The sequence below is a fragment of the Phragmites australis genome, chromosome 22 (assembly GCF_958298935.1).
Source record: "Phragmites australis chromosome 22, lpPhrAust1.1, whole genome shotgun sequence".
Taxonomy (NCBI): Eukaryota; Viridiplantae; Streptophyta; class Magnoliopsida; order Poales; family Poaceae; genus Phragmites; species Phragmites australis.
Genome location: NC_084942.1, coordinates 4637829 through 4664810, shown reverse-complemented (window position 1 = coordinate 4664810; position 26982 = coordinate 4637829). Strand labels below are relative to the sequence as shown.

Below are 26982 nucleotides of genomic sequence, written 5' to 3'. Positions count from 1 at the left end.
ATTGTACGCTATATAGGGCATCGGCTATGCTCTATGGGCTTTTTTCTCATTTGTAATAGGCTGAGAAATTTTTGGGCAAAAATCCAGGGTGGTCCTGGATCTACTCGGACTACCTTTGGATCCACCCATCCTTGCAGATGGCTATTATGGCTTAGCTTGAGAATTAAATACGATTGTATTTGCTACCCAGCTCTACTGAACATAGTTAAAAATTAAAGCATATGTATTTGTTGTACAACTGTGAAAGTATGAGGTTTAAACTAGACTAGTATACACTAATACAATATGGTAAAATTGCTCCCCAATATGCTTATTGGTACTCGCAAAAATAGGATATTTTAGGTAATTTCAATTTTATCAATTATTGTGCGAGATTTTAGACCTTGAAAAAATGATGGCTCCTTTTATAATATCCCATCTGTTTATATGGTTATATCTATGCACTACCCTCGATCTTCACCGTTGTTTATATTTATATGGATATGTGTACCTATTGCTTCTTAAAGCTACGCATTTGGGGTCTCAAATACAGAAAACACAAATTCAGAAAACGGTGTGGGTAAAGGATGTGGCGTGATCACATCTAGTACAATTCCCCAAGATTTGAAAACACAAAAGTCATACCAAAATGATGCTCGAATGCTCCGTAGGAATTTCGAATATTTTCTTGAATGGAGAGACAAGTGGAGACTTAAAGAGCGACGAGACTGCCCTATACTTCTTAAATGGATGTTAGCATGAGGTGATTGAATTCATGTATGTAATTGATCTCCAAAGATGGAGGAATTAAAAAAGAATTCTCCATAGTAGCAGGGGCGGACACAGGAGATGCCTAGCGAGGCACAGGTCCCATTCAAATTCTTGATTTTCGGTGGATTTAGGTTTTTTTTTCATGAAATTGTAAAGGGTCAATCACTGGTATGCTCTCGTTCAATTTTTAGGCTGGGTCCATCCCTAGTAGTTCTACATCTGAAAGGTATCATAGGAAAGATTTTAGCATATCCTATAGATTTCATCCAAGTTTATTTTGAGGAAAATATTTCTCTAGAATTCATAATCTATTCCTAATGGTACCCTTTATCTATTAGCACATGCACTTCATTTTCTTCTTTCCAGAACTGTTGATGTCCCCAGTTGAGTAGATTGGGCACTAATACTTTATTTGATGGCTGGATAATGAAGTTATGATTGACAAGTTCAAAAGAAAGAAATAGTGTGTGGTTCAAGCTATAGGCCACATGCTAGTAATGGAGCTTTTGGTGGGCTTTTCTTTGGGTGAAGTGGGTAGTTTGTTTAACCTCCTCGGTGGCAGGCTTGGATTGGAATCTTGCGCTTCTCTTGGCTATCTGGAGTAGTTACCTTTTCTCTCCCAACCATCAACTTCTGTAGCTTGAAAGCCAATTCTTGGATATGGCAGCGATGTTAAACTTTTTCATACGGCATAGGCTGCACTACCTACGAGTCTCAAAATCTTTTTAAATTTTTAGTTCATGGACCTAGACGACATCATATGATAAGTTCAGGTTTAAGGACCTTCGGTACATTTTATTCTTTTAAATTCACCAATAGAATTGTCTGATATGTCTATGTGTATATGTAAAAATATCGAATTGATGTATAAATACCTGCTTTTCTGTAGCAATGCATGGCACACATGTGTGTGTGTGTGTTTTTGCATGAAAATGGACGTATTAGGCATTTAGTGCATGCGTAGTGATGATTATGAGTGAAAAAATGTTAGTAGTAGTTGGTGCGACATACAACTACTCGTAAATCCTAGCTAGCAAATAATGCAGTTGCTAGAATCATTACACTATAATGGCATATCAGTTCGATAGCGGATCAGTCGGGTATCGATCGGTGGAGAGAATCTATATATCTGCTAGCTAGGTTGACACATGCAAGGTAGGACCTGTTAAGCAAAACAAGGGTTGCAATTGAGTGAGCTTAAAGTGACAACCATATGTCACCTAGTGTGTACCCTATCGCCCATGGAGCCATGCGTATGTCTCGGCTGCAAGATCACACAGCTAGGACCATGTCGATGGTACAATAATGCAATTTATTTGCAACCTATTTAGAAAGTATATACCCCTTTAGAATGGACGGAAAGTGAAGCGGTTTTAGATGATTCAATTTGTATGGCAACATTTCCTGTTGAGGCCAGGATTCTTTTGAAACAATGTAATGACACCCAAAAATTTCTCCGAAATTCATACGGATACGATATCTTGTAGAAATTTCGCAGGAAAACAAATATGTTCTCTTCTCTATGTCTTGAATTCCTAACATTTCAGATTCAGCTTCTGAAAATTCCATGTGTGATGGATTCATGTACGATTCTAAGTGCCAGATCAGGTGTTTTCCAAATGAGCTAATATCACAGAACCACACTTCTTTTAGATAACCTATACAAAACTACATGTATTTGTGTATATTTCACAAAACCACATATCTTTTAGGCATGTCGTCATAAAACTATACTTTTTTTTTTCTATTTCACAGAACTACACTTTTTGCAACAAATTTTCACAAAACTACATTTTTTGCAACAAATTTTCACAAAACTGCACTTTTGTTAGGCTGGACAGCCTGGACCCACATGCCATACTCATGAAGAGTGTGAGAATACCATGTGGGCCCAAAATCTTCAAAGTGTGGTTTTTTGAAAATTTGTTGCAAAAAAGTATAGTTCTATGAAATAGAAACAAAAAATTTATGGTTCTACTATACATAACAAAAAGAAGTATAGTTTTATGAAATAGAAACAATAAAATGCAGTTTTATGATAGTTTAGCTAAAAAAAATATAGTTTTGTGGCATTCGCTCTTTCTATATTCTCGCAATGTCTATCTACCTTAATATCTCGGTGATTGGGCAAAAATGTATGAAAATCCATTATCTTATTAAAACAAAGGTAATGAGTCATTCGCTCTGAGGTCTAAAAATTACTATGATAATTATAGTAAAAAGAAAAAAAATCTAGGACATTGATTGTCGTGATCCCAAATCTTCTCATGGTGTCAACCACGTTTTGCTAGAATGCAAGATAGGATCTGTAGTTAGTAGAGCTACGACCTCCAACAATGACAATAGTCACCGATGAAGCTATAAGCTAATAAGGCATGACACGGAAACGGAGTTTAAACTGCATACCTCGCAATCGTGATAATAGACTAGATATGACCTATGTTCCACTGAATTTGTTAGTGAAATAAAAAAAATCAGATAATAGATCTGATGTTGGGCAGCACGAGGTTGTAGCGTCAAGCAGGCTGGGATGGTGGAGCCGTGATCTAGATGCAAAGGATATCGATGGTGCTGCGGATCGGCATGAAAGTTCTTGAGATGATTTTTAATAACAACGTTAACAACCGGTGTGCCATGTGTCCTGCGAGCTCGCTCGATTTGTGCCGACACATGTTCTGTGCTGAATAAATGACCGGATCACTCATGATTTCTGAAGAAATGTGTCAGTACTCGGTAGTCCGGACGAGTCTGCAAGTATCCCGATGCCCCATCCCGTCCAGGACAGGATTCCTGCTCATGATTTGCGCGTGCGTGGCGGGCGGACGGACGGACGGACGGTCTCCCATACCTCGAGCGCAACCGACCTCTGACACGCGCGGGCTCCACCCACCACATGCAGCGATAGAGAGAGAGAGTGAGTGCCTGTTTGATTGAGGTGAAGATCGTAAAGAGTAGTTTATAGATTGTGAATTATAATAAATTAAATTATAAAATTTGAATTGTAAAAGTTAAATTGTTATAATCTGATGGAGGTAGATTGTTGGATTATAAACATTCAGTTTTTTCAACCAGCTGTTTGTTTCAATTTTTAAAATATGATCATAATCCATCTTTTATAATTCAGCTATTTATTTTAGCTTTTAAATTTTAATTACAATCTAATTTTTACTATTCAAAACAAACGTAATCTTAAAAAAGCTTCCAACGGCGGGAAAAGGGGGGCCTTGGATTCTCGCATTTATCGCACGCACTCTGGGCGGCTGCTGCAGTGCTCATCGCCTCCACGCCTCACCTCGAGACTCGGAAGCATACGAGGGAGGAGATCCAAGCACTCGTACTTGCAGGGCCTGTGCCTTGTGGCCTCCACCTCACATGGCGAGACGAGAGACAGAGCAGCAGCAGGAGGTGGTGCCCTGCCCTCTAGACCCTTTCGCTTTTCGCTGCCCTTTTCAGCTCGTGTTCTTGCGCGGCTGTCCGCCTCTGCTTGCCCGCTTCCATCTGCGTCTGCGCGTGAGCTGGGCAACGTGGCGCTTCTAGCTTTTCTCACCCATGGGCCTAGGGACTAGAAGTAAACTTTATAGATATATTTTCTCATGTAGATTCTCTTGCATCTGACATGTCTCATATACGATGCAAGGAGCCGGCGTAACACACGTGTTCACGCAAGAGAGAGTGAGAGAGGGTCTCGCGAGGTCTTTTTCTCACAGATTCTATAAAATTTATTTTCTAGGGGTGATTTTTTTTTTCTGTAACTAGGTTTTATAGACCTTAAATATAGGTAGAGAGAAAATAGATCGAGGAAAATATGATAAGTGGAGTTATAGTTGTTAAAAAATATTTGATTAGTTATATCTATCTTAGATAGTCTGAGATAAGTTTTTATTTTATTAATTGAATCTAAAGCTGTATGAGCTAATACAAACTCATCATCCGCTGAACCAAAGTGAAGTTTGATTTGAAGCTTGTTCCCTCCCTATTCAATCTCATTATTAATTTATATTAATGAAAAATTTAACATGCCAATACATTTTTTTTGATGTATCTTAATAGGATTTTTAAAATTGATTTCACTTTATTTAGAGTTTTATTAATTTCTCTATGATTTTTACAATGTTCATAAGCAGAAAGTGAACATATTTAGAAACAATACTGTAATTAATTTTTTTCATATCTATCATTATTTTTCCTACACAAAGCATAGTATAAATAAACTAATAAAAGTGGTTTCACTACTTTTAGAGGTGTGATGAGTTAATTATGAATTAATCTAGTTGCAACATATTTACACAATCCTGCATATTACAATAACTATTTCATGAGTTTATATATTTTTAAAAGACATAGGATCATGTAAGAAGACTAAAAAAATTAGCTTCATGATTTTTGATTAGCAAAGAATTAATTATGTATTTAACTAGGTTTGGTAAATATATTTTCTCATAATTTTTTTTTTAACTTTTTATAAGTATAAATATTTTTATCGTAGATTATTTTATGAGGAAATCAAAAAATTTGTTTTACTTGATTTGAAGCTCAGATGAATTAGTTATTGATTTACAAGATTAAACTATATTTTTAGTTTTTTATTGAACTTTACCGGTTACCGAGAAATGCGTTTGGTAAATCAAAAAATTCAATCGGTTACCGGTGAATGTGAAAAATGTAGAAAAACCGATCGATAAATTGGTAAATTTGATTGGTTATATGTGAAATTCGACCGGTTATTGTTGAATTCTCATCAAATTTTAACCTGTTTTCTTTTTATATTGAACCAGAATAGGGAAGAGCCGGCAACCAGACTGTGCTGTCCTACTGAGGTAAAGGGGGTTTGGGGGGAGCGAGAGAGAACACGAGATTAGTGATGGATTGATTGGATTGTGGCTGTCGGAGAGAGTCCTGTGTTCTTGTGAAGCGCGGCATTCTCCGTGCAGTGGTTCAATTCAGGTATAAATGGCCATCGCTTCTTGCCCTCGTCCTTCTTGGTACTACTACTCCATGGAATTTCTTCAAGCACTCTGCTTTCCTTTCCCTCCCTTCTTCGGGTTCGGGTTCTCCCGCTGAACTGAAATAGGTCTGGATTTGGGCCGCGCAAGATGGGATTTTGAGGAGATGGGTGGTGGGTTCCTCGCCAGGGGCTTTAGGGATTTCGTGTTTGCTACCCTTCTTCCTGGCATAGGATTTTGATTTCTCGGATGGCTTTCTCTTCCTGCGGGAGTTGGGAGTTGCAGGTGGCTACGAATTTGGTACTTGGACACTCTCTCTGACTGTTTATCTCAACATTCTTTCGGGCACCAATCAACTTCCTCTGTTGCCGTAAGAAAGTAGTGCCTGCTTGGATTTCATGGTGATAATTTCATCTTTCTTATGGTTCCATTTTTCTTTTTGGCAAGAATAGTTGTTCTTGCACATTGTTTACATGGGTGTTCTTGGTTGCTGGATTTCTGAAGAGTTCCTCATTGGATCTCTCGGTGATAAATGTCGGTCTTTCAGAGTTCTGCGCTTTGCATTTTTTGTATGGCGCTCCTAGCTTTCTATTTCGTGGTTGGATTTGGTGTTGATGATAAGAACATCGATTAAGCTTTGCCAAGTTGTGCTAAAGAAAGGAACCGGTAGTCTTGCAGCACATGTTGGAGCTGTGGCAGGGACCAATTATTTGCCTTTTTCTTTCTTCCAAGTTGTATCATCCTAGGCAAAATGTCCTTTTCGTTTTCTGCTTTGTTTTGTTGGAGCACATGTTGGAGCTGTGGCAGGAACCGGTAGTCTTGCAGCACAGTCTCCTTTGTTTTGTTGGTGTTGTTGGAACTTAGTTTTTTTACAGTTTGTTGTTACCATAGTTTAGCGATAATTTGAATTACATGCTGTTTAATTCAGAGTATAAATCTGCAACTCTGCTTATGGTGCACAGATGTCTCTCCAATGTCAATGTTGATGTGTGAAACATACATATGGTGGCATCCCAAAAAGGCAGAAAGCAGAAGAACCATTCTGATCTTTTGAGTGGTTGATGGTTATGGACCGTGCGAGTTGGCTCTGGAGGCGCAAATCGTCGGATAAGAGCCCCGGGGGTAGCGACAGCTCTATGTCTGTGTCGTCGCATTCCGAGCAGTGCTCTGACGATCAGGTTCAGCCCCATGCCTTACTTTTGTATCATGTAGATCCTCTCATTTCACCAGGACAGTTTGGTTGCAGTTATTACATATTCTAATCATAACCCTTTTTTTACTTTTTTTTATGAATGTATTCTGAGTTTACCATAAGTTTTGGAAACTGTAGCATTCTTTTCAGTTGTAGGACACTGAAAATTTCCTAATACCTAGGCCTGGTCTATTTCCCCAGAAATCATGTATTCTTTTCAAGCAAACTCAAAACTTGAGTTCTACTTATGCTAAAACATTGTTAAAGGTCGGCTGATAACACAAGTGGGAGTTGATTGATACACTGTTTGGTCAAGTTCCATTTGTATTTTCTAACTATAAGAAATTCAAATTTTGCTACTCCGGCTTAAAAAATGAGAAGCTATCAATCTGAAGGTATTGCGGTCTTCTTCTCAGAGATTGCTCTCTACTTTTTTTTTCTCAATATTATAAGCAATGGACACATTCGAGAAATTGATGAAGGTTTGACCCAGTCTAGTCTTTGAGCAGATTATCTCCCTTAAGCTTTAAAACCTGTTGGATCACCAAATGAGACTATGAGAGCACTACCTTTTTTTATTGAATGTGATTAATCATACCTCTTAATTTCCTTTGACCGCATTATTTAGCCTCCTAGCTCTGGCATAATGGAAAAAAAATGTATTATTGAAACATATTTGATTTTAGCTGTTGGAACTTATGTGCATTAGACTTGTTTTCAAAGTGTATTAAGTTCTGCAAGATCCATCACATAAAATGCACCTTTTTTCAATAACCGTCATCTTTGCACTTTCCTTTGTAGAAAGGCAAATGATTTGACTACTGAAATGGAGACTATGGTAGCGAATTATTTTTTAACATAATCTACACATAGATAACTTCTGGTGCTAGCTCTGGAGACAATTTGAATATTACAAGAAATGATTTGCTCTTTCTATGAAAATAGGTGATTTATATTTTGTTTACTCATGTTAAACCAGGAGATTCTGAGGCCTATCTCAAATAATGCTTCGCCATGTCATGGCCAATCTCGTGAAGCCTCTTCAAGAAGTAAATATGATGACAGCCAAGAAGCTGGAGTCACGAAATCCTTGAATGGCAAGCTGGCAGCGGTGGTTAATCTAAATGATTCTACTCCACAGCACGGCCAATCAGTAGAACCATACGTATCCTCCAATGTCAGAGATGAAGCGGTCAAGGAGACCATGAAGAGTTTGAATGACAAACTTTTTGCTGCACTTTTGACTGTCAGATCAAAAGAGGACTTGGTGAAGCAGCATGCTAGAGTCACAGAAGAGGCTGTTGCGGGTAAATTTTGCTCCTTAGTGAACATTATGTGGGAATTGAATTATTCAGTTCATTAACTTACTAAATTATCTTCTTTTAGAATTGTACCTGTAAAGTCACTCTAAGTGAGAGAAAAAATCGATTCATTTCATTTGTTCTTCCAGTACTAAATGATAACCTTAAATTTGCAAGTGTGAGAAGTTTGCTTTGTTCCTTCTATGTTGCAGTATTCTTATTCTTGTTGATTACTCTTTTGTAGGTTGGGAACAAGCTGAAGCTGAAGTTGCTGCTCTGAAGGGTCTGCTTGAAGCTTCTTCTAAGAAGAATGCTTCTCTCGAGGATCAAGTCAGCCATCTAGACAAAGCTCTCAAGGAATGTGTCAGGCAGCTGCGTCTGGCACGGGAAGAACAAGAGGAGAAAATCCGTGACATAGTTTACAAGAAGTCTCAGGTGCTGGAATCTGAAAACTCTGAGCTCCAAAACCATATCGCTGAGCTGAAGAAGCAGCTGGAAGTGACCAGATTAGAAGCATCTTCTATGTTATTACAGCATGATCTACAAGAAAAGCTTCAGGCAATTGAGAAAGAGAACTTGGACCTTAAGGCCAAGCTTCAGGCAATTGAGAGAGAGAACATGGATCTCAAGGCCAAGCTTCTTGTACAGTCCAAGGATCTGAAGATACTACTGTTGGAAAGAGACCTGAGCAACCAAGCGGTGGAGACAGCGAGCAAGCAGCACTTGGAAAGCATTAAAAAGATTGCAAGGGTTGAGGCAGAATGCCGCAGGTTACAGCATCTAACTCGCAAAACTGCACTGGTCAATGATTCTAGGCCGGTACAAAACAATGTTTGCTTGGAATCACTGACTGACAGCCAGTCCGACAATGGGGAGCGTATGGTTGTTGTTGATAATGAACTGCGAAATTCCGACTCGTGGGCATCGGCTTTGATTGCTGAGCTTGATCAGTTCAAGAATGGCAAGGATGTTTCAAGAAATCTTGTGAACAATCCTGTTGAGATTGACATAATGGATGATTTCCTGGAGATGGAAAGGTTAGCTGCATTGCCTGAATCAGACCGCACCAGCTCTAACTTCGAAACAGAAACAGATTCTGACAAGGCTGTGACAAGAAACTACTCCTCGGAAGTTGAAACTGAAGAATTGCAAAATCAGGTCACAGATTTGAAGGAAAAGTTTGAAGCAATTTCAAGCGAGAAAAGGGAGCTTGAGATGGCCCTGTTGGAAGTTAGAAATCAGCTTGACATTTCCTGCGATGCGCTAGTGGCGGCAAAGAACAGGCTGGTCGAAATGCAAATGCAGTTGGACTCGGAAAATAACTCCAAACTTGCTGCTTTCGAAGACGTGGAGCGATTGGACTCAGAGAGGAAGGCGTTGGAGTTGCAGTTAGAGTCCAAATCTGTAGAAGTTGAGGAGCTACTTATGGTTGTAACTTCGTTGGAGGAAAATGCACGGCAGAAAGAGTTGGAGTCGCAGTTAGAACTGATGTCAACACAAACCACAGAGCTTCGCCTGACTGTGGCATCATTGGAAGAGAGGGTTCAGGCCGAGAGGTCTCTTTCTCTGCGGCAGAAAGCAAATGCAGAGGCTGCGCGGAATGCTAAAGAAGAAATGGAGGCACAGCTGTGTTCAGCAAACACTGAAATGGGGAAACTGCGTGACGTTGTCAAAGCACTAGGGAATGAGGTCGAAAAGGAGAAGGCACTTCATGAAGAACTCACAGCACAATTACAGGTGAAGGTTGAAGCAGCTGTTGATGTGGTTAAAGAATCATTGGAGGCACAGCTCTTTTCAGCAAATACTGAAGTAGAGAAGCTGCAAGGCGTTATCAAAGCGCTGGAAGATGAGGTAGATAAAGAGAAGGCATTGCACGAAGAGCTCGCAGCACAAGTAGAGGTGAAAATCGAAGCAGCGAGAACTATTTCTGTTGAGGCTGTTAAAGAATCATTGGAGGCACAACTGTGTTCAGCAAACACTGAAATACAGAAATTGCGTGAGATCACCAAAGCACTAGAGAATGAGGTAGAGAAAGAGAAGGGACTTCATGAAGAACTCTCGGCACAATTAGAGATGAAGATTGAAGCAGAGAGAGCTCTTTCTGTGGAGTCTGTTAAAGATTCATTAGAGGAACAACTCGAGCTAGCAAACTCAAAAGCTGTAAAACTGCGTGACATGGTGACCGCACTTGATCACGATTTGGAAAAGGAGAAAGTATTCTCTGCAGAGCTCCAGATGCAGCTAGAAGCTCTAGAGGTCATAAAAAAGGTTTTGGAGTCAGAGGTTGAGTCTGCACATCAGGATGCCAGAAATCTCAACCTGAAGGTGGAGTCACTGGAAGCAAAACTCAAGGAACAGGTGTCGTCAGCCGAAGAATTCACTGCCAAGGCAGAGGTTGTGCAGTCAGAGAGAATGGCTATGGAGCATCAACTTGAAACAGCAGAGAGGGAACTCATAAAACTGACAAACAAGGTGAGCTTGCTGCATAGGGAGATTGGGCAGGAGAGATTGCTGACAGAGGAGTATGAACAGAAATGCCGAAAGTTGGAGGCTCAGCTGTCAATGGATAGTCGAGACGCAAAGCTCTGGCGGCTCGCAAACTCGAATGGAGATCTGAAGGTTAAGAAGGTAAATTTGTCTTTATACTTTTAAGCATTTTTGTAAGTGCTGTGAGAGCTACTTTTCCCTTTCTAACACAATGCACCCTTTTGGATTCATAGTACTTTTAAGCATATCATATGAGAGGACACATAGTACTACAGTTATCCCAGCTTAAGATTGCTTATACAGTATGCCTAATAATGTTGTTCAAGAATCACTTATTCCAGATACTGAATCCAAGTCGAACTTTTGTCTTTGTGATAGGAGAAGGAGCTTGCTAACGCAGCTGGGAAGCTCGCAGAATGCCAGAAGACCATTGCGTCTCTCGGGCGTCGATTGGAATCACTGACAGACCTCGACAGTGTGGTGCTGGAGCCTGAAAGGCTGGAATCCAGGGACGTGCCATTGCCACTGGACTTCAGAAACGGCGATGCTGAATTTGCGGTCTTTGCAGATGAGTTATATGACTTTGACCTCCCAAACGGTGACGGGAGCTGCTTTTCGCCGCTCCCGTCGATTCAACCCTCGTCCCCGCCCTCGGAGATGTCAGTGTTTGCAGGGGGCCTGTCGACCCTTAGCAGTTACAGGAGCAAAAGAGGAAGTAGAGGGTGATGAAAAGATTGCCCAGATGCCCTACCAACAAACAGTTCATGGATGCTCTCATATGTAGGTAGATCAATGTACATTCACAGAAACTGATTGTTAGATTTGTGTGCTGAATCTTTTTTCCATTCCAGCATGCTCAGTTTTATAGCCTGCTTGATGAGGTCTTACTGTATCAACGAATGGCAATGTAATACAAGATTTGTTTGGTTCCCTTATGTAATGGGATCTACAAGGCAAGGAGCGCTTCCAGGCCGAGATCAGCCCATCCTGATAGAATTCTATAATTCTTTAATAAATTACTGTTCATTATCGTAATTTAATGGAGCTGATCTCGGCGACGTTCTCAGCTGGTTACGCCTCTGCCGCCGCCGCAGATGGTCTCCTAGCTGCGCCCAGCATCAGTATTGCCGCTGGCCTGCTCCTGTTGCCGCAACCCATCTGCTGCCTTGTCATCTCCAACCAAGCCCGCCGCCTCCGATGGAGACGTACGAAGCCTGAGCCACAGGCAGTGGAGGCGGCCTCGGAATCCCAACGAGCAGGTCAGCTTTGAAGCTTTCAACGGCCTCTCCTCGCCCATGGCCTCCATCTCCAAGAGGCGAGGGAATTCCAGCTGTAGGAAATGCTCATTTGTGCCATGTGTAGATTCAGTAACTGGCGTGTTCTTGTTCTTTCGGAAGCTAGCACGATGATAAACATGATCTCTAGCCCATAATTTTATAACCAAGTTAGCACATTTTTTTTTTAACTGGCCCGTTACCAGAGTTTGTATAGGAGGCTTTAATCGGAGAGGTACGACACCGGAGTTCAAATCCTGGTGGGCTGGCTGCACCCTTGCTGTCTTACCGCTGTGCTTCATACACGTTTGTTTGGTAGAGCTATAACTTTAAAAAAATTTAAACTGATCATCATTAGTTCTAGAAATTTTTGGATCTATAGCGGTGAACAGATTAAAAGTATTTAGTTTAAACATTTTAAATTAAAAATAGATATTTAAATTATTTTATTTTATCCTACAAACATTAAATTCTGTATATATCTAGCTCTGCTGAAATGGATTTTTTTTTCTTGGTTCATTGGGAAAGAAATGGTTTATGGAGCATGGCTGCTGACGATGCAGTTGCAAAGGTGCCCGATTGCCATTATCTCTGACTGCACAGCCTCAGTCTCAGCAGTAAACAGGCTATATTCCTGTTTGTTTCGGATTATAAAAGCTGAATTGTGATTAAAATTTAAAAGTTGAAATAAACAGTTGGATTGTAAAAATTGGATTCTGATCATAATCCAAAAGCTGAAACAAACAGCTGGTTGTAAAAGCTAAATTGTTACAATCCAACACCCAGATTGTAACAATCCAATAATCTATTTTCCACCAGATTGTAATAATCTACGATATAACTTTTACAATCCATGGAATCATGGAAAGGACATACCTAAAAAACGTCAGTGGAAGGCCATTCCGGCAGCAACAACCACCAACCCTCGGATGCGTCCTGAAATTCAGAGCTAGGCGCATGATTTCAGTGGTTTCAGAGCTAGGCGCATGATTCCGAGACGAAATTCATGGCTTCTCAAAGAAAGGAATGTGCGGTATCATCGATGCACATGGACGCTTTGGGCTTCATGACAAATGATGGGCAAATAAATTTGTCCAGAAACGTGCTTTCGCAAACAAGTACTCCAAATAAATATCGTTTTAATATGGATATGACCCTAAAATATAACATGACTATTACTCATTGATGTAATATATTAATAAAATATAGCAAATATATATTATTATGAAAATACTTTTCGAGATAAATCTACCTGTGTCATTTTCAAGTATCTAAATTCAATAGATAAAAAGTAATTTATAGCTAAAGTTTAAAACAGTTGACTGTATATAATCTAAAATGATATTTATTTTGAACTGAAGAGAGTAGTATATAGTTAAACCTTGTTCAAATCACATATCGGTAGTAATGGCGGAGCTTAGGCCCAATGTCAATAGGAGCAGGTGAAGCTAAACTAAAAAAAAATTGACGAATTAGGTTCAAAATAAACTATAAAATAAAAAAAACTGTTGAGCCATAGGGGTACGACCCACCTTAGTTACCACAAAACTTCACCCCTAATTCCGCAAATTACCCCCCTCCCCCCCCCCCCAATTGGTGTTACAACTGTTGATGTAGCTAAGGCATAAAATGGAGTCCATGTACGTGATGAAGTCCAGTAAAAACTGTTACTAGTCATAACCCGGTCCTATGGTGGTACCGGCTCTATCTTTTAATCTGAACCGTTATAATTTAGGTCTACAGTCAATAGATGGTCACAATTTCTTTCTCTTATTAAAATGACAATTTTCTCAGCCTGTTATTGTAAGAATTTTATCCTACCTGTTTTATTGTCGAGGTTCGAGATTCAAGGAATATTCCTCGTGGGTGTCTTTAAAGTTGTATTTGGTTGTAGAGCGAGGTAGGATAGAATGATTTCATTAATATATTTGAGGATGTGATGATTTCATTCATATATAGATACTTATTTGGTAGGTGGAATAGAACGAATCTATTTTAGTACCTTGGGTCTACCGTCAGTGTCATGTTAGAAGTAGGATGGTTGCATTCCACCGTTTTTTGGAACGGCTCTGTTTCAAATTTTTAAAAAATATTCTCTGATTTTGAACCATTCCATCCTATTGTATTTTATCCAATCAACTCAAAACTGAGATGATTCGCTCCATCACATCCTATCTCACAAACCAAATGCTACTAAAGGTGGTCTCTCTTCCTACTTCTCTAGTCTCTCCAGGATGCTGCCATAGCTCTTGATCCGACCAAATTCATTGTCATGCATCAATTTTTGAGAAATGTTCTTAGTGGACTTAGTCGTGGTGGTCTCTATCTCTACTTCCATAATCTCTTAGGGATGTTGTTGTAGCTAGTCTCTTGACTATCTTTATCCTACTGATTCAACTATGAGGGTCAAGTTTTCAGAAATGTTCTTTATGGGCGTAATCAGGTGGTCTCTATACACTACTATAAAAGATCATTTTTATCTTTTTTTCACTGCTGGTTCATAAACTCCAGATGCATATAAAAAGTCAAGCTAGCAAGAACCAACAATGATAAAAATTATCATTACCAGTTCTTTAAAAGATGAACATTAAAAGACGTACCTTTAATAACCGACCGTGACAATATTTATCTCAACCGGTCTGTATTCCAAACCGGGAGTGATAATATTTATCATTACCGATTCATAATTCAAACCGAGGAAGCAATAATTGATGAAGACGAACCGGCAGTGCTAATTATTATCACTAACGGTTGTATTCCAAACCGACAGTGATAATTTTTTTATAAATAGAACATGTCTCCTTTAGTCATCCCCATATCATTCGCTCTCCCTCAGCCGCTCTCGAGGGTAATGACAGTCAAAGTGGAGTGGTGGTCACCGTCTCCATTATGTCTACCTCTACCCCTTGTGCCCGACTTCAACGTGTCTTCCGAGCTGTAGCCACCTCGTGTTTGTCGAGCCCGCAGTTCGCCATCCTTCGAGCCGTAGCCACCTCACGTTCGCCAAGCCTACCGTCCGCCGAGCTCCAAGCTGTAGCCACCTCGCATTCGCCGAGCTCACCGTCTCTCAAGCCAATGTGCGGATGCATGCCTTCCCCGTCTCCACTGTGCGTGCGATTATTGTGTGAAGATGATTGCAAAAATAGGTAGATCTAAACAAATGGCAAAAAACATATTTGTTTCAAGCTAAGTTTGAATGTTAAAGATTGTACTTTTATCATTCATTTAGACTTACTATTGTCACTCCGCTAGCACAAGATGTATAACGGATGGCGCATGACTGTTGTATTAGGAGCTCTTTGACTTGGAACGTCAGAAGAACTCCTGATACAACAGCTTCATAACATCCATTCATATTTGTAGATTTAGATATGAAATATTCTACCACGAATATTTCGGTATGAGCACTTCAAACTCAAGATAGATCCTTATACTGAAAAATTCACGGTAGAGTATTTTTTATATATAGAAGGATTATTACTATCGGTTCAAGATATGAACTGACAATGATAGTTGGGTTATTATTGTCGGCTCATGTTATGAATCAACGATGATAATTAGGTTATCATGTCGCTAATTCACTATAGGTTTAATAATCGGTAGTAATATCAATTTTGAATCGATAGTGATGATATTTTCTATAGTAGTATTTCTAAGAGATGTTGCGGTAGCTCAAGTCTTCTATGTTGTCTTGATCCGACCGATTTCATTGTTTGGGGTCGATTTTCGAGGAATGTTTTCAATGAGCTTAATAGTCACGATGATCTCTACCTCTACTTCTATAATCTCCGAGGGATGCTATTGCAGCAATTCACCTATGAGGGTCGGGTTTCCAGAAACGTTCTTTGTGGGCTTAGTCGGGGTGATCTCTATCCCTACTTCTCCATTGTGTTTTCATCTCGAATAAGTTAATCCAACCAATTTTATTGTTCTCTCCACTCCTTTTGCATATGTTGAGTAATACTAGTTGTATCTAAGTGCAGAATTGCATTTCCTCTTCCAAAGGACACCCAGATTTGTACTAACAAACATTCCCCGGCTGTCGCCTTACACCATAACATGCAAATGGCTCCTGATGTCGCCTGTATAGTGCCACTGCATAACACACCATGGGTTAGTGCACACCTCATGGGAACTGGGAGCAATGCATCCAATTGAAGCACCACACTCTCTTGTGGCATCAAGCAGCCATACATCTGTCTGCAACCAATGGCCAATGATCACTCAATAGCATAACCTACCACATCATAGACAAGAAAAGAAAAAAAGGAAGCTCAGCACCACAAAAATAAACTAGGCGGATTGGCGCGCCTACATCGCACTCATTTTTTGTTGCACAGAGCATGACAAAAGAAGACTAAAAAAATTAGATTCACCATTTTTGGACATCTCAATATTTATTTATGAATTTATCAATATTTAACACATTCATTTAATTATAGGGAAAACAGTGATGCTTTCATGCATGCACATAATTTTAACATGTATACGATAGTAATATGAACCTAACTAAATTTGTTTCATATTGTTTTGAGTTTTAGATACTTTCCTATGCATTTTAGATATTTCAGTCGATTTATCAATATAACTATTATTCCTTTCGCTATTTTTCTGAAATTCCACAAAAAATTATGTGTACGTATATACGAACACACGCATATATATATATATATATATATATATATATATATATATATATATATATATATATATATATATATGCGCGTGTGTGTACACATATGCACATATATACATACATACATACATACATACATGCATGCATGCATATATATAAACGTACACATACTTGAAAACTACAAGAACATTAGCTACAATAACTTGACCTCCTAAAATTGCTCTAATTCTTAGCCATTTAATATATGTAATAGATTGCATCCCTTTTGGGCGAGCACTGCACAGGGTTTAATCATAGGTGGCAAGCTAATGCTTGAGGACTAGAAGTGGTTTTGGGTTAACCATCCAATTCCATCTTGCAAGTGATGGCGTTGGGAGGGAGAGAGGAGAATTGAATGGCTGGGCTTGCAATTCAGGCAGCCCCAATCAGTTGCTGGAATAGTTGGTTGCGTTGCAGAATCCAATTCCTTTCCTGCTTCCTCCTCCCATCCTTTTCCTTTTTCAATTGGTTTATATAGCTTCCAGAGGCCTTTTTTAAGAAAATTATGCATGTGATTTTGGATAGGTGAAAATTGGTTTCATGTAGAGTGTGAACGGCGCTGGCTTCAAGATCCACAACACGTGCACTTTTGGTGAAGTGAAGTCACTAGTTGGAGTGAGGAATTTGGTAGGAGAGAGGTTGTTAAATTGTTCTACGCTTACATTGAGGCTGGATATCGACCTCTAGTACGTGTTTTTCTTTAATGCGTTTTTTGGCTTTGAATCCTTAATTTCTTGCTTCCAAATAGTTTACTGTTCATTCATATTTTCTTGGAACTTACACCATCAACTATACATTGGTTTCTTAAAGTTCACAAAATGTTAAGTTGATTAGAAAAAAGTGCGATACACTCCACCTCGTGTAAAGCTCTAAGAGTCATATGATGTAAAAATCAAAGTGGTCCGTAATTATTTTTTCCTTTAATTAAATAAATTAGTCAGGTCTTAAAGTCTAGACCCATACTTAGATTGTTAAAGAAATGAGCGCAATATACTTGAACATCTACGGTGCACAAAAACTCTGGATCTGAAATGGATAGACTCGAAAGATCAAGAAATGGCTCAATATTTGGTTTAATTATAACTTTTAAAATTAAATTAGTAATTTACTACAGACATCTCAGCTTCTGAAATTATATTTACTACTTGCAAGTTCAGTTCTTCAATTAGTGGTCTACACTCTACAGGGGCCTATCTTGCAACACTGATTTTTATACGCAAGTTTGAAAAAATGAAAAAAGTTGAAACGTACGGCTCAGTTATTAACTCGTGTTAAGTAAAAAGCTTAACATGAAAACACATATTTTTCTTGTGTTATCTTAAGAGGATCTTTAAAATTGATTTCACTTCATTTAGAGTTTTATTAATTTCTCTATGATTTTTATAAAGTTCACAATAATAAAGTGAATATGTTAAGAAACAGTACTGTAATTAAATTTTTTATGTCTACCATTATTTTTTCTTCATAAATCATAGTATAAATAAACTAATAAAAGTGGTTTCACTAATTTTGGAGGTGTGATGGATCGGTTATGAATTAATCTAGTCGCAACACATTTACACAATCCTGCATGTTACGATAACTAATTCATGAGTTCATGTATTTTTAAAAGACATAGGATCATGTAAGAAGACTAAGAAAATTAGTTTCATAATTTTTGGATTAGCAAAGAGTAAACTATGCATTTATCTTGGTTTAACAAATATATTTTTTCATAGAAAATTTTCAACTTTTTATGGGTATAAATACTTTTATCATGTAGATCGTGTTACAAGGAAAAAAAAATTGTTTCACTTGATTTGAAGCTCAAATGAATTAGTTATTGATTTTACAAGATTGAGCTAATTTTTGAGTTTTTTTGGTTGAACTTCACTAAAAAAATCGAGAAAACCGCTCGATAAAACGAGAAAACCGAACGGTTACTGAAAAAACCGAGCGATTACCGATAATTAAAAAAAATCGAGAAAATCACTCGGTAACCAGTCCGATTCGACCGGTTACCGAACAAAGAATCTGACATTTTTTTTTCAAATTTCAAATTTTAGCAAATAAATTTTGTACGAATTTCAATCAAATTTCGAACTGTTATTGCGACAACCACGTATTTTCGATTACCGTCGGGAACAGTTACCGTTTAAAAAACGGTAAATTGAACCCTGTCCACTCCCCTCCAATTAACTCTTTACCAAGAAACCGATCTTGTCCTTGTTCTTGTCGTTCTTCTTGGCCGTCATCGGCGTATATAAGCACCAATTCTTGGCCTAATCGCGCAGCCAGCCAGATTCAGAGTGCCTGCCTGCCTGCCTGCTGCTCTCATAATCCATGGGACTCTTCAGCTCGCCTCCGAAGGTCTACAAGCCGGCCACCGATGTCGATCTCAGCCCCGGCAGCGACGAATTCTACATCAGCCCCAATGTCAAAGGTTTCACTACCTGCTCGTTCCCAGTTCTGTTCTGAATTTGGAACTCTGAATTCGGTTGTTGTAGTAGAAGAGAGTTCTTCGGGTTCCTATTTCAGCAACTTTTTCTTGGTCCTTGATCAGTAACTCGGGTTGCCGGGCTTCTGGTGAAGATCTTCGTGTGGATCCTCGAGATGCCGATCATCGGGCAGATTGTGCTTTACATCCTGAAGAAGGATAATCTCATCAACAAGGTCCAGCAGAGAGCTCCAACTCCCCAGAAAAACTTCTCTCTTTTTCTCTTAAAAAAACAGTTTATCCTCTCTGACAATGGGGAGATCAGTGACGACTGAAGTTTCACCAAAATGTTGTGAACACAACCACCACAATTCACAACAGCTAATGGCACTGCGGTGCTGTTTCCAACTTCCCTCCCACTTTCTTGGGTCCGTCTGTCTCAAGAACAGTTCTTCAGAATTCGCAGTTCTCTGACCTCTGAATCCACTATTTGCAGCTCGTCTCTGACGCCGACATCCCGGAGCCGCCGCTGTTCACTGCAATCCACAGTTGGGAAGGTTCTGAACCTCTGATGCCTCTGGATTTTTTTTCTGACCATGCAAAATTCTGAGCTTTCTGAACATCATCCAACCCAACGCATTGTTGCTGCTGCTGCTGCAGACATTTCAGAGCAGAATGTGAGCCTGACGAAGCCCGACCTGTCGCCGGCCGAGCGGGTTCAGGAGGCCGTCAGCTGCCTCCCGGTGCGCCTCGAGTCAAGGCTCGCCGCCAACGCGCCATCGTCGGGCCTCAAGCGCTGGACGATCAGGGACTTCTCGAACGCTTACAGTTCGGGAGAGACCACACCAGTTCAGGTGAGTTTCAGGTTGCATTCTTCTCAACAGCAGCTGTAAGGACTGCATGGTAATTTCTCACCATATTTTTTTACCGTACTGGGTAATTGGTATAACTAATGAATTGTCACACGCAGATTTAAGCAGGTTGCAAATACATTTTGTTACTGACAGTTAATTACATCATGATGTAAAAACTTATAAACTGAAAGTGATGAGCAAAAACACACTGCTGCATCCTGTCACAGGCATCGGCCTGTTCATTTTGTCTTCCTTTATCCATCCGGTACTTTTTTCTCTTTTTAATATAATATAAAAGGCAGCTCCTCTGCCGTTTACGTTCAAAAAACATCTGCATGCAGGTTGCGGAGAGGTTTGTGGCTGCAGTGAAGGAGTGTTCAGGGCCTGGCCTCAACATGGCCTTGTTCATCAGCTACAACCCTGAGGACATCATGAAGCAGGCTGAGGAGTCCACTCTGAGATACCAGAAAGGTAATAGTTACATAAAAAAATCTTGGCTCCTTGGCTAATGCTGCACAGTAACTGTAACAACTAACAGCAGTACAGAAAAATGTCACTTCTGCTCCTCTCAACCAACACCTCACCTTTTTTTTCTGCCTCTGATGCCCTTTTGGTTTTGACACCTAGTCCACCATATTTTTTTTTATTGTACCCACTTGCTATGGGAAATACAACTCCACATCTCTGTAGGTATAGTCTATCTCGGCATCCATCTATCTCACTTGGTACCTATTCATCTGTTGATTATCTTACCTACTATATGATTTTTTTTCACATGTCCTTTCAGCATGAATCTAAAAATAAATAGTGAATTGCATAAAACTGCAAGTATTGTATCATTTGTAACACAAAGTTATAAGTAATGTGCACTAATTTCACATAAAATCTGATTTTAATTAGATTCAACAAAAAAATAATCTTATTTTTCTCTAAAAATCCTCGAAATTTTTGTACGTGTTTCATAATCTATGTGAAACCCATTTAATTAGATTCACCCAAAAATCCTGTGTAGAATTTAAACTAAAATTTTCCAAAAAGGCTATTTTTATAACTCCTAACAATTGTTAGGGCCTCAAATAAAATCCCAAAAATATGGAAAAATTTACTAATATTCTTATTATATGATAGAATAATTTCTAAAATTATTTTGAGCCCTATATTATATGGTGAAAAAGTAAGTTTCTTTGTAACTATATAAATAGAGCATTACAAATGAACTCACTTTTTCATCATATAACTTATGGTTAGAAATAATTTTAGAAATTAGTAAACTATATAAGAATAATATTAGTGAATTTTAATATATTTTTAGGATTTTATTTGAGATCCTAACAATTATTTGGAATTATAAAAATAGTCTTTTTAGAAAATTTTAGATTAAATTCTACATAGACTTTTTGGGTGAATCAAATTCAAATGGGTTGCATATTGATTATGGAACATGTAAAAAAGTTCTAAGATTTTTGGAGAAACATAAGACTATTTTTTTAATCTAATTAAAATCGGATTTTATGTGAAATTAGTGTACAATACTTGTAGTTTTGTGTTACTAATCATAATATTTATAGTTTTATATTAAAAATAGTATAATACTTATAGTTTTATATAATTCACTCAAAAATAAATAAACAATTCTAATAAGATGCGTCCACAGAAGCTAGTGGAATTTTCGTGTTCCACTTGCTACCAATCAGGTGGAGTAACATCCATCATTCCAGTAACCTGCAACCAGAAGCTGTCTAAGAAAGGAACCTCCTTAATTATCTGCCTGACATCTGAAAAAAACACACACACCATTTCCATAAAAAAAAATGAAAATGATACTCCTTGTTACACGTTGCTGTTTTTTAGATAATAAAAGTTTCATTAATTATTATCATCACATCAAGATGTTACATGTTGCTGTTGAGAAGTAAATCGATGAAACTGAATCCTGCTGGTTGCACGTTGCTGTCAAGACTCAGGAACGAGGGATGATCGTAAGAGAGGAGAGGCAACCCTCAGTTTGGCATTTGTCACATTCAGGTGAAGAAGAATTTTATTTTTTCGACGGAGAGTGAGTAGCCAGGAGAGGTAGAGATCGTTGCCGTTCTTGCTCTGACACAGCAGGAAGTCGAGATCGCTTGATCCATCCCTGAAGACACACGCATTCAGTTCATTTGCGTAACCGGTCGATCGGTGAGCTTAGCTGTTACATCGATTGCAGGTCCGTCGTTCAGGGCAGGGCTCTTGCAGAGTTACGGCTAAAATCCAAGGCGAGTCAAATCAGAAAGGGGTCGATTTGCAGCTAGGCTTAAAACGGAAAAGGACCTGATTATTTTTTTATATGGGGAAGCTTTATTAACTCTTATTGTTATAACAAGAGATTACAATCAATATAAACCGCTTCTGGCCTCTCCATATCCAAGATACATATAGTCCAAAAATAAAAGAGAACACAAAAAACAGTAAGAGACGGAAGCAGAAGTTACAAAGACATAGATATTCCCATGATTATTAAGTTTGAATCTGTAGTCTAGAACCCTAGGCAAGCTGGTGAAGGTATGTCGTAGAAATTATCTATCAAGATTCAGCTGAAGTAGCACAAACCAAATACGAAGCCAATATGTCTATATAAAAATAACATGCACAGAAGATAAAAATTTCTTGTTATTGAAAACAAAGTCGTTTCTACGTCACCGCCATGAATGATGAATACATGCATACACGAAGGAGCTTGTTTGTGACCATAGATGATCCATCTGAGACTCTTTGCAGTCCGGCTTCGAACAGAGGAGAGGACAGACAGCAGACCAGAGCAGACTCTATGTTTGCAATTTGCATCGTTGCACTCATGCATGCATGCATGAATCTGAATCGCTTTGATGGTGTTCTGACTGCATGCGACAGGGGCGCCTCTGTCGGCGATGGACGGCGTGCTGGTGGCCGTGAAAGACGAGATCGACTGCCTGCCCTACCCCACCACAGGTATGCACGACACGGTGATCGGTACCGTCGCTTGGTGGTGGCGACGACGACGAAGACGAGGACGAGGAGGACGACGACTATATAGTATAGGAGTAACTGAGAGCATGCAATCGCAGGCGGGACGCGGTGGCTGGGGGCGGCGCGGCGGTGCGGCGCGGACGCGGCGTGCGTGGCGCGGCTGCGGGCGTGCGGCGCCATCCTCGCCGGGAAGGCCAACATGCACGAGCTCGGCGCCGGCACCAGCGGCATCAACCCGCACCACGGGTACGTACGTAAAGTAACCTCAGCTAGCTGCCCAACCTGACCTGGTACACAACGTACGGACGGGCACAACCTAGCTAATCTTAACCTGTAATTATACTTTCTCCCATCATAAATATATGCTGTTTTAATAAGACATTATCTCAAATATATAAATTTAACTACTCTTTTTTATTAAAATATATTTAATTTATGATATTATAAAAGATTTTTTCAAAACAAATCGGTAGATATGATTTTAAGGTTTCTAAACTAAATATTTTAAAAAATTGTTAGTCAAAATTTTAAATGATTGATCCAACATTTGCCAAAATACCTTTTTTCTGAATTACTTGATGAAATTTGCTTTGGCCATTAAACTTGTAACAAGAAAATGTAGCATAAGCATATTATTATTATTATTATTATTATTATTATTATTATTATTATTATTATTATTATGTTTTGTGTATCCAAATTCCAAACTGTATATTCTAGACAACATAATTGGTCAAAATCAGTAATAATACAATTTGACTCCACGCATCCTAGGGTGGATTTCTTTTTTTTTTTACTCGACAAAATGGATTTGACTGGTATGCAATAATGGCCGTTGACTGGAACTGTACTACGGTCGGAACCGGACCAGAGACAGAATGAATCTTTGTGCGCCCCTGACCCGTTGCCGGCGTGTGCGTGCAGGTCGACGAGGAACCCTTACAACGTCAGCAAGGTCGCCGGGGGCTCCTCCAGCGGCTCCGCCGCCGCCGTCTGCGCCGGCCTCTGCCCCGTCGCTCTTGGCGTCGACGGAGGCGGTACGTAGCAGCATCCACCTCCGCGCATGCGTCTCTCTGTTGCATGCACAGCTTCCACTTATTGCAATATCGCCCGGCCCAACGCCGTGCTCGTACTGAACGCCGCCGTGGTTGCTGCTCCAGGCTCTGTCCGGATGCCGGCGGCGCTGTGCGGCGTCGTGGGCTTCAAGCCCACCGCCGGACGCCTCTCCAACGCCGGGTACCGCACGCACGCACGCAGTCCTCTGCCGTCTTCGGCCGAGACGGGTTTCCCGTTTCCGTGATCCATGGCTAGTCCAGAACTGAACGACATTGCTGCTCCTGCAGGGTCCTTCCGCTGAACTGGACGGTCGGGATGCCGGGGATAATTGCAGGGACGGTCGAGGACGCCGTCATCGCGTCAGTCACCGTTCTTTCTTTTATTTTCTTTCTTTCTTTCTTTCTTTCTTTAAGAAGCTGCACTGAATACCATTGCCATCAACTTATATATAGCCTGATCTGAAATGTGGAAGGAAATCTTGCGATGTTTTGCCAAGGATTTCAATTTCGTTTTATAATTTTTTCTTTCACCGGCGAAAGAGATTGAAATTCACAAAATTTCACCGAAATTTTTGATATTTTTCATCCTCTGTCATATGGTCTCACGTCTTAGTGAAAAAAAATTCGAAATTAGATATTCCATTCCCTTCCGAAATTTCCGAAATTTATGGAATTTCGTTAAAAATTTAAGCCAGTTTTACTTCTTTAATTTTCAGCTATTCAGCGATCGTCGATCAGTCCCAACCATCCTACTTACGGGTATTTAGAACGCCTACCATTTCTCAAGTTTCCTACTGTCTTGAGCGTCCAGTAGCATGGATTAGTCTGACAAGTTTTATCTGCAGCCGGAGTTGAATCTGCCTCTTCTCAAGTCTACACCGTCCATCAGCAACATCAAGCTAGCGAAATACGCTAAGGTTAGCTAAGCGAGGCTGTAAAAATAATCGTTGTCGATAAATCTGAATTATGGGACTCTGAACATTGTGCTGACAAAACGCTGCGACGAAAAAAAAAATCTCCAGTGGTTCAATGACAGTGCCGAGGACATCAGGAGCTGCTGCGACAAAGCTCTCCAGATGCTGCATGCACACTATGGCTGGCAGGTGAGGAACATCCTGCAGTTGTAGTAGTAAACTGAAGGAGAGAAAAAAAAATTCATGCAAATTTGCCTAGAATTCCATGACTGGAGGGAGATCTCAGGTTTTTTTTTTCTCACTGCAAGACTGTGGATGTGACTATTCCTGAGATCGAGGAGATGCGGCTTGCGCACTACGTGACCATCGGTTCAGAATGCACGGCTTCGCTCGCGAAGTACCTTGACAAACTGTAAGGAGTCTGAATGAACGATGCCATGAGCACATTTCATGCAAATAAACCTGTGCACGGCTGCTGAACTGACTGTGCACTGTGAATCGTGCCAGGAAGAGGTCTGAGATTGGTTGGGACGCAAGGGCCGCGCTGAGCGCGTACGGTTCATTCAGCAGCAGAGCCTACCTGAACTCGCAACGGCTTCGGTGAGTTGCTGGTGTTTGTCAGATGGAGTCCTCCTTCGACTTGATAAACCGATGGGCCGATAAGGATATTGCATAGATACCTTACACATGCCAAGATTGAGTTCTCTATTAATTCCTTTTCATGCCGGTTCATACAATCTGATGTGAAACTGAAAAACATGTTGTCAGGAACCGGCAGATGTACTTCCACAAGGAGATCTTCAAGACGGCAGACGTTATCGTCTCACCGATGACCGGGTGGGTATTTTTAGTTCTCATCATTTCTCAAAATGGCTTCACAACATCACTTCGCATGTAACTTGTTATTCATCCTTCTCCTTTGTTGCCGACTCATTCTTGCAGTGTGACCGCCTACACGCTGCAAGACGACGCGCTAAACAGCGGGGAACTTGACTACATAAACGGAGGTAAATTATGCGCAAGAATTCTTCAGGAACATTTACAGTGGCTCCTTACCTATCACCATGCATCCGAATCCGGTTCTCATGCCGTTGCAAATTGCAAGCAACAGCCGCGCTGGTCCGGTACTCCATAGCAGGGAACTTCCTCGGATTGCCGGCCATCACGGTCATGGTAATGAGCACCTGAACTTTTTACCCCATGTCTGCAGAGAAAAGACCTACACAAATGCTTTAGCACGAATGGACGACAAATCTGGTTATGAATCTGTCAGGTTGGGCATGACAAGGGCGGGCTACCCATCGGGATTCAGTTCATCGGCAGGCCGTGGTCGGAGGCGACTCTGCTCCACATAGCGTTTGCAATGCAGGCAAGTGGAAAAGACTGAATACTCTGTTCTGAACTTACAGCTGAAATGTGAAGCTGTGATTGTACGCACCACTGATTACTGAAACCTGATGAACTGCAACATCGGTTGGATGCAGGAAGCGTGCGCCAAGGGCTACAGGAAGCCGGAGGTGTTCTACGATCTCCTCAAGAAAGAGTGACTTGAGTCGTCTGCAAGAGATCTCAGCTCTGTCCGTTTTGATCAGGTGTGGAGTGTTTGCCGTAGCGATGTTATGCCTTCAGCTGGCACGCGATATCGGTGGAAATGGGTCGGCTGAATTACCCATTGAAGTGAAGAATCGTAGCAAAGTGTTCTTGTTTAGCGTACAGGATCTGAAAGAAAGAAAGAAAGAAAGGAAGGAAGGAAGAGAGCAAAATCGCTCAAGTTCAGTAGCGGTAAATCAGACGCGGACTGGAGAAATTTCAGTTCATTGTTGTAACTGTAAGCAGTGTGTGTGAAGTCTTCTGAAATATTGACCATCATGTTAGATTTTCTCAAAAGTTTTTATTGGTCGAACTATGAATATATTTCATATGGTACATTCCTTTCTTCAAAATTGGCTCTACATAACCTAATTTCTAGTGCTCCACTTCAGCCATATATATAGCCAACCCACTTTTGATATCGTCTAAGGTTAGAGAAAGAAGGCAAGAAGAATTAGTAAAATTGTAAGTGGAAATAGAGAACGGGAGACATGGAATACATGAGGGCTACATGAAATATGTACTAGTAAAAAATAATATTAATTA

At 40.0% G+C, this 26982-nt stretch overlaps 2 protein-coding genes across 5 annotated transcripts; both read left to right on the top strand.

The window, feature by feature from the left end:
- Positions 1–5551: 5551 nt before the first annotated feature.
- LOC133904717 (filament-like plant protein 1) lies at positions 5552–11648 on the top strand. Of its 4 annotated transcripts, none has more exons than XM_062346218.1 (5): positions 5552–5694; positions 6656–6871; positions 7865–8192; positions 8431–10814; positions 11052–11648. In XM_062346218.1, the coding sequence occupies exons 2-5, from the start codon at positions 6755–6757 to the stop codon at positions 11397–11399; spliced, it is 3177 nt and encodes a 1058-aa protein (XP_062202202.1). In that variant the 5' UTR covers positions 5552–5694; positions 6656–6754; the 3' UTR covers positions 11400–11648. The 4 variants fall into 4 exon arrangements, with proteins under 4 accessions (XP_062202202.1, XP_062202200.1, XP_062202203.1 ...); XM_062346216.1 differs by lacking the exon at positions 5552–5694 and adding an exon at positions 5723–5993; XM_062346219.1 differs by lacking the exon at positions 5552–5694 and adding an exon at positions 5732–5866.
- Positions 11649–18781: 7133 nt separating this feature from the next.
- On the top strand, positions 18782–26772 carry LOC133904718 (fatty acid amide hydrolase-like). The gene is made up of 20 exons (XM_062346221.1): positions 18782–19044; positions 19165–19274; positions 19535–19595; positions 19699–19892; positions 20234–20363; positions 22782–22859; positions 22976–23123; positions 23802–23914; positions 24038–24113; positions 24221–24292; positions 24649–24691; positions 24778–24849; positions 24955–25035; positions 25155–25258; positions 25354–25446; positions 25615–25683; positions 25789–25853; positions 25958–26019; positions 26120–26215; positions 26331–26772. Exons 1-20 carry the CDS (start codon positions 18945–18947, stop codon positions 26391–26393), a joined length of 1830 nt encoding a protein of 609 aa, XP_062202205.1. The 5' UTR covers positions 18782–18944; the 3' UTR covers positions 26394–26772.
- The last annotated feature ends 210 nt before the right edge of the window (positions 26773–26982 follow it).

Coding starts and splice junctions, on each gene's coding strand:
- LOC133904717 (XM_062346218.1), top strand. CDS start 6,755: ATGGTTATGGACCGTGCGAGTTGGCTCTGGAGGCGCAAATCGTCGGAT. Junction 6,872..7,864: donor AGCAGTGCTCTGACGATCAG/GTTCAGCCCCAT, acceptor ATGTTAAACCAG/GAGATTCTGAGGCCTATCTC. Junction 10,815..11,051: donor GAGATCTGAAGGTTAAGAAG/GTAAATTTGTCT, acceptor TCTTTGTGATAG/GAGAAGGAGCTTGCTAACGC.
- LOC133904718 (XM_062346221.1), top strand. CDS start 18,945: ATGGGACTCTTCAGCTCGCCTCCGAAGGTCTACAAGCCGGCCACCGAT. Junction 24,692..24,777: donor CCCAACCATCCTACTTACGG/GTATTTAGAACG, acceptor TTTTATCTGCAG/CCGGAGTTGAATCTGCCTCT. Junction 25,447..25,614: donor CTGAACTCGCAACGGCTTCG/GTGAGTTGCTGG, acceptor ACATGTTGTCAG/GAACCGGCAGATGTACTTCC.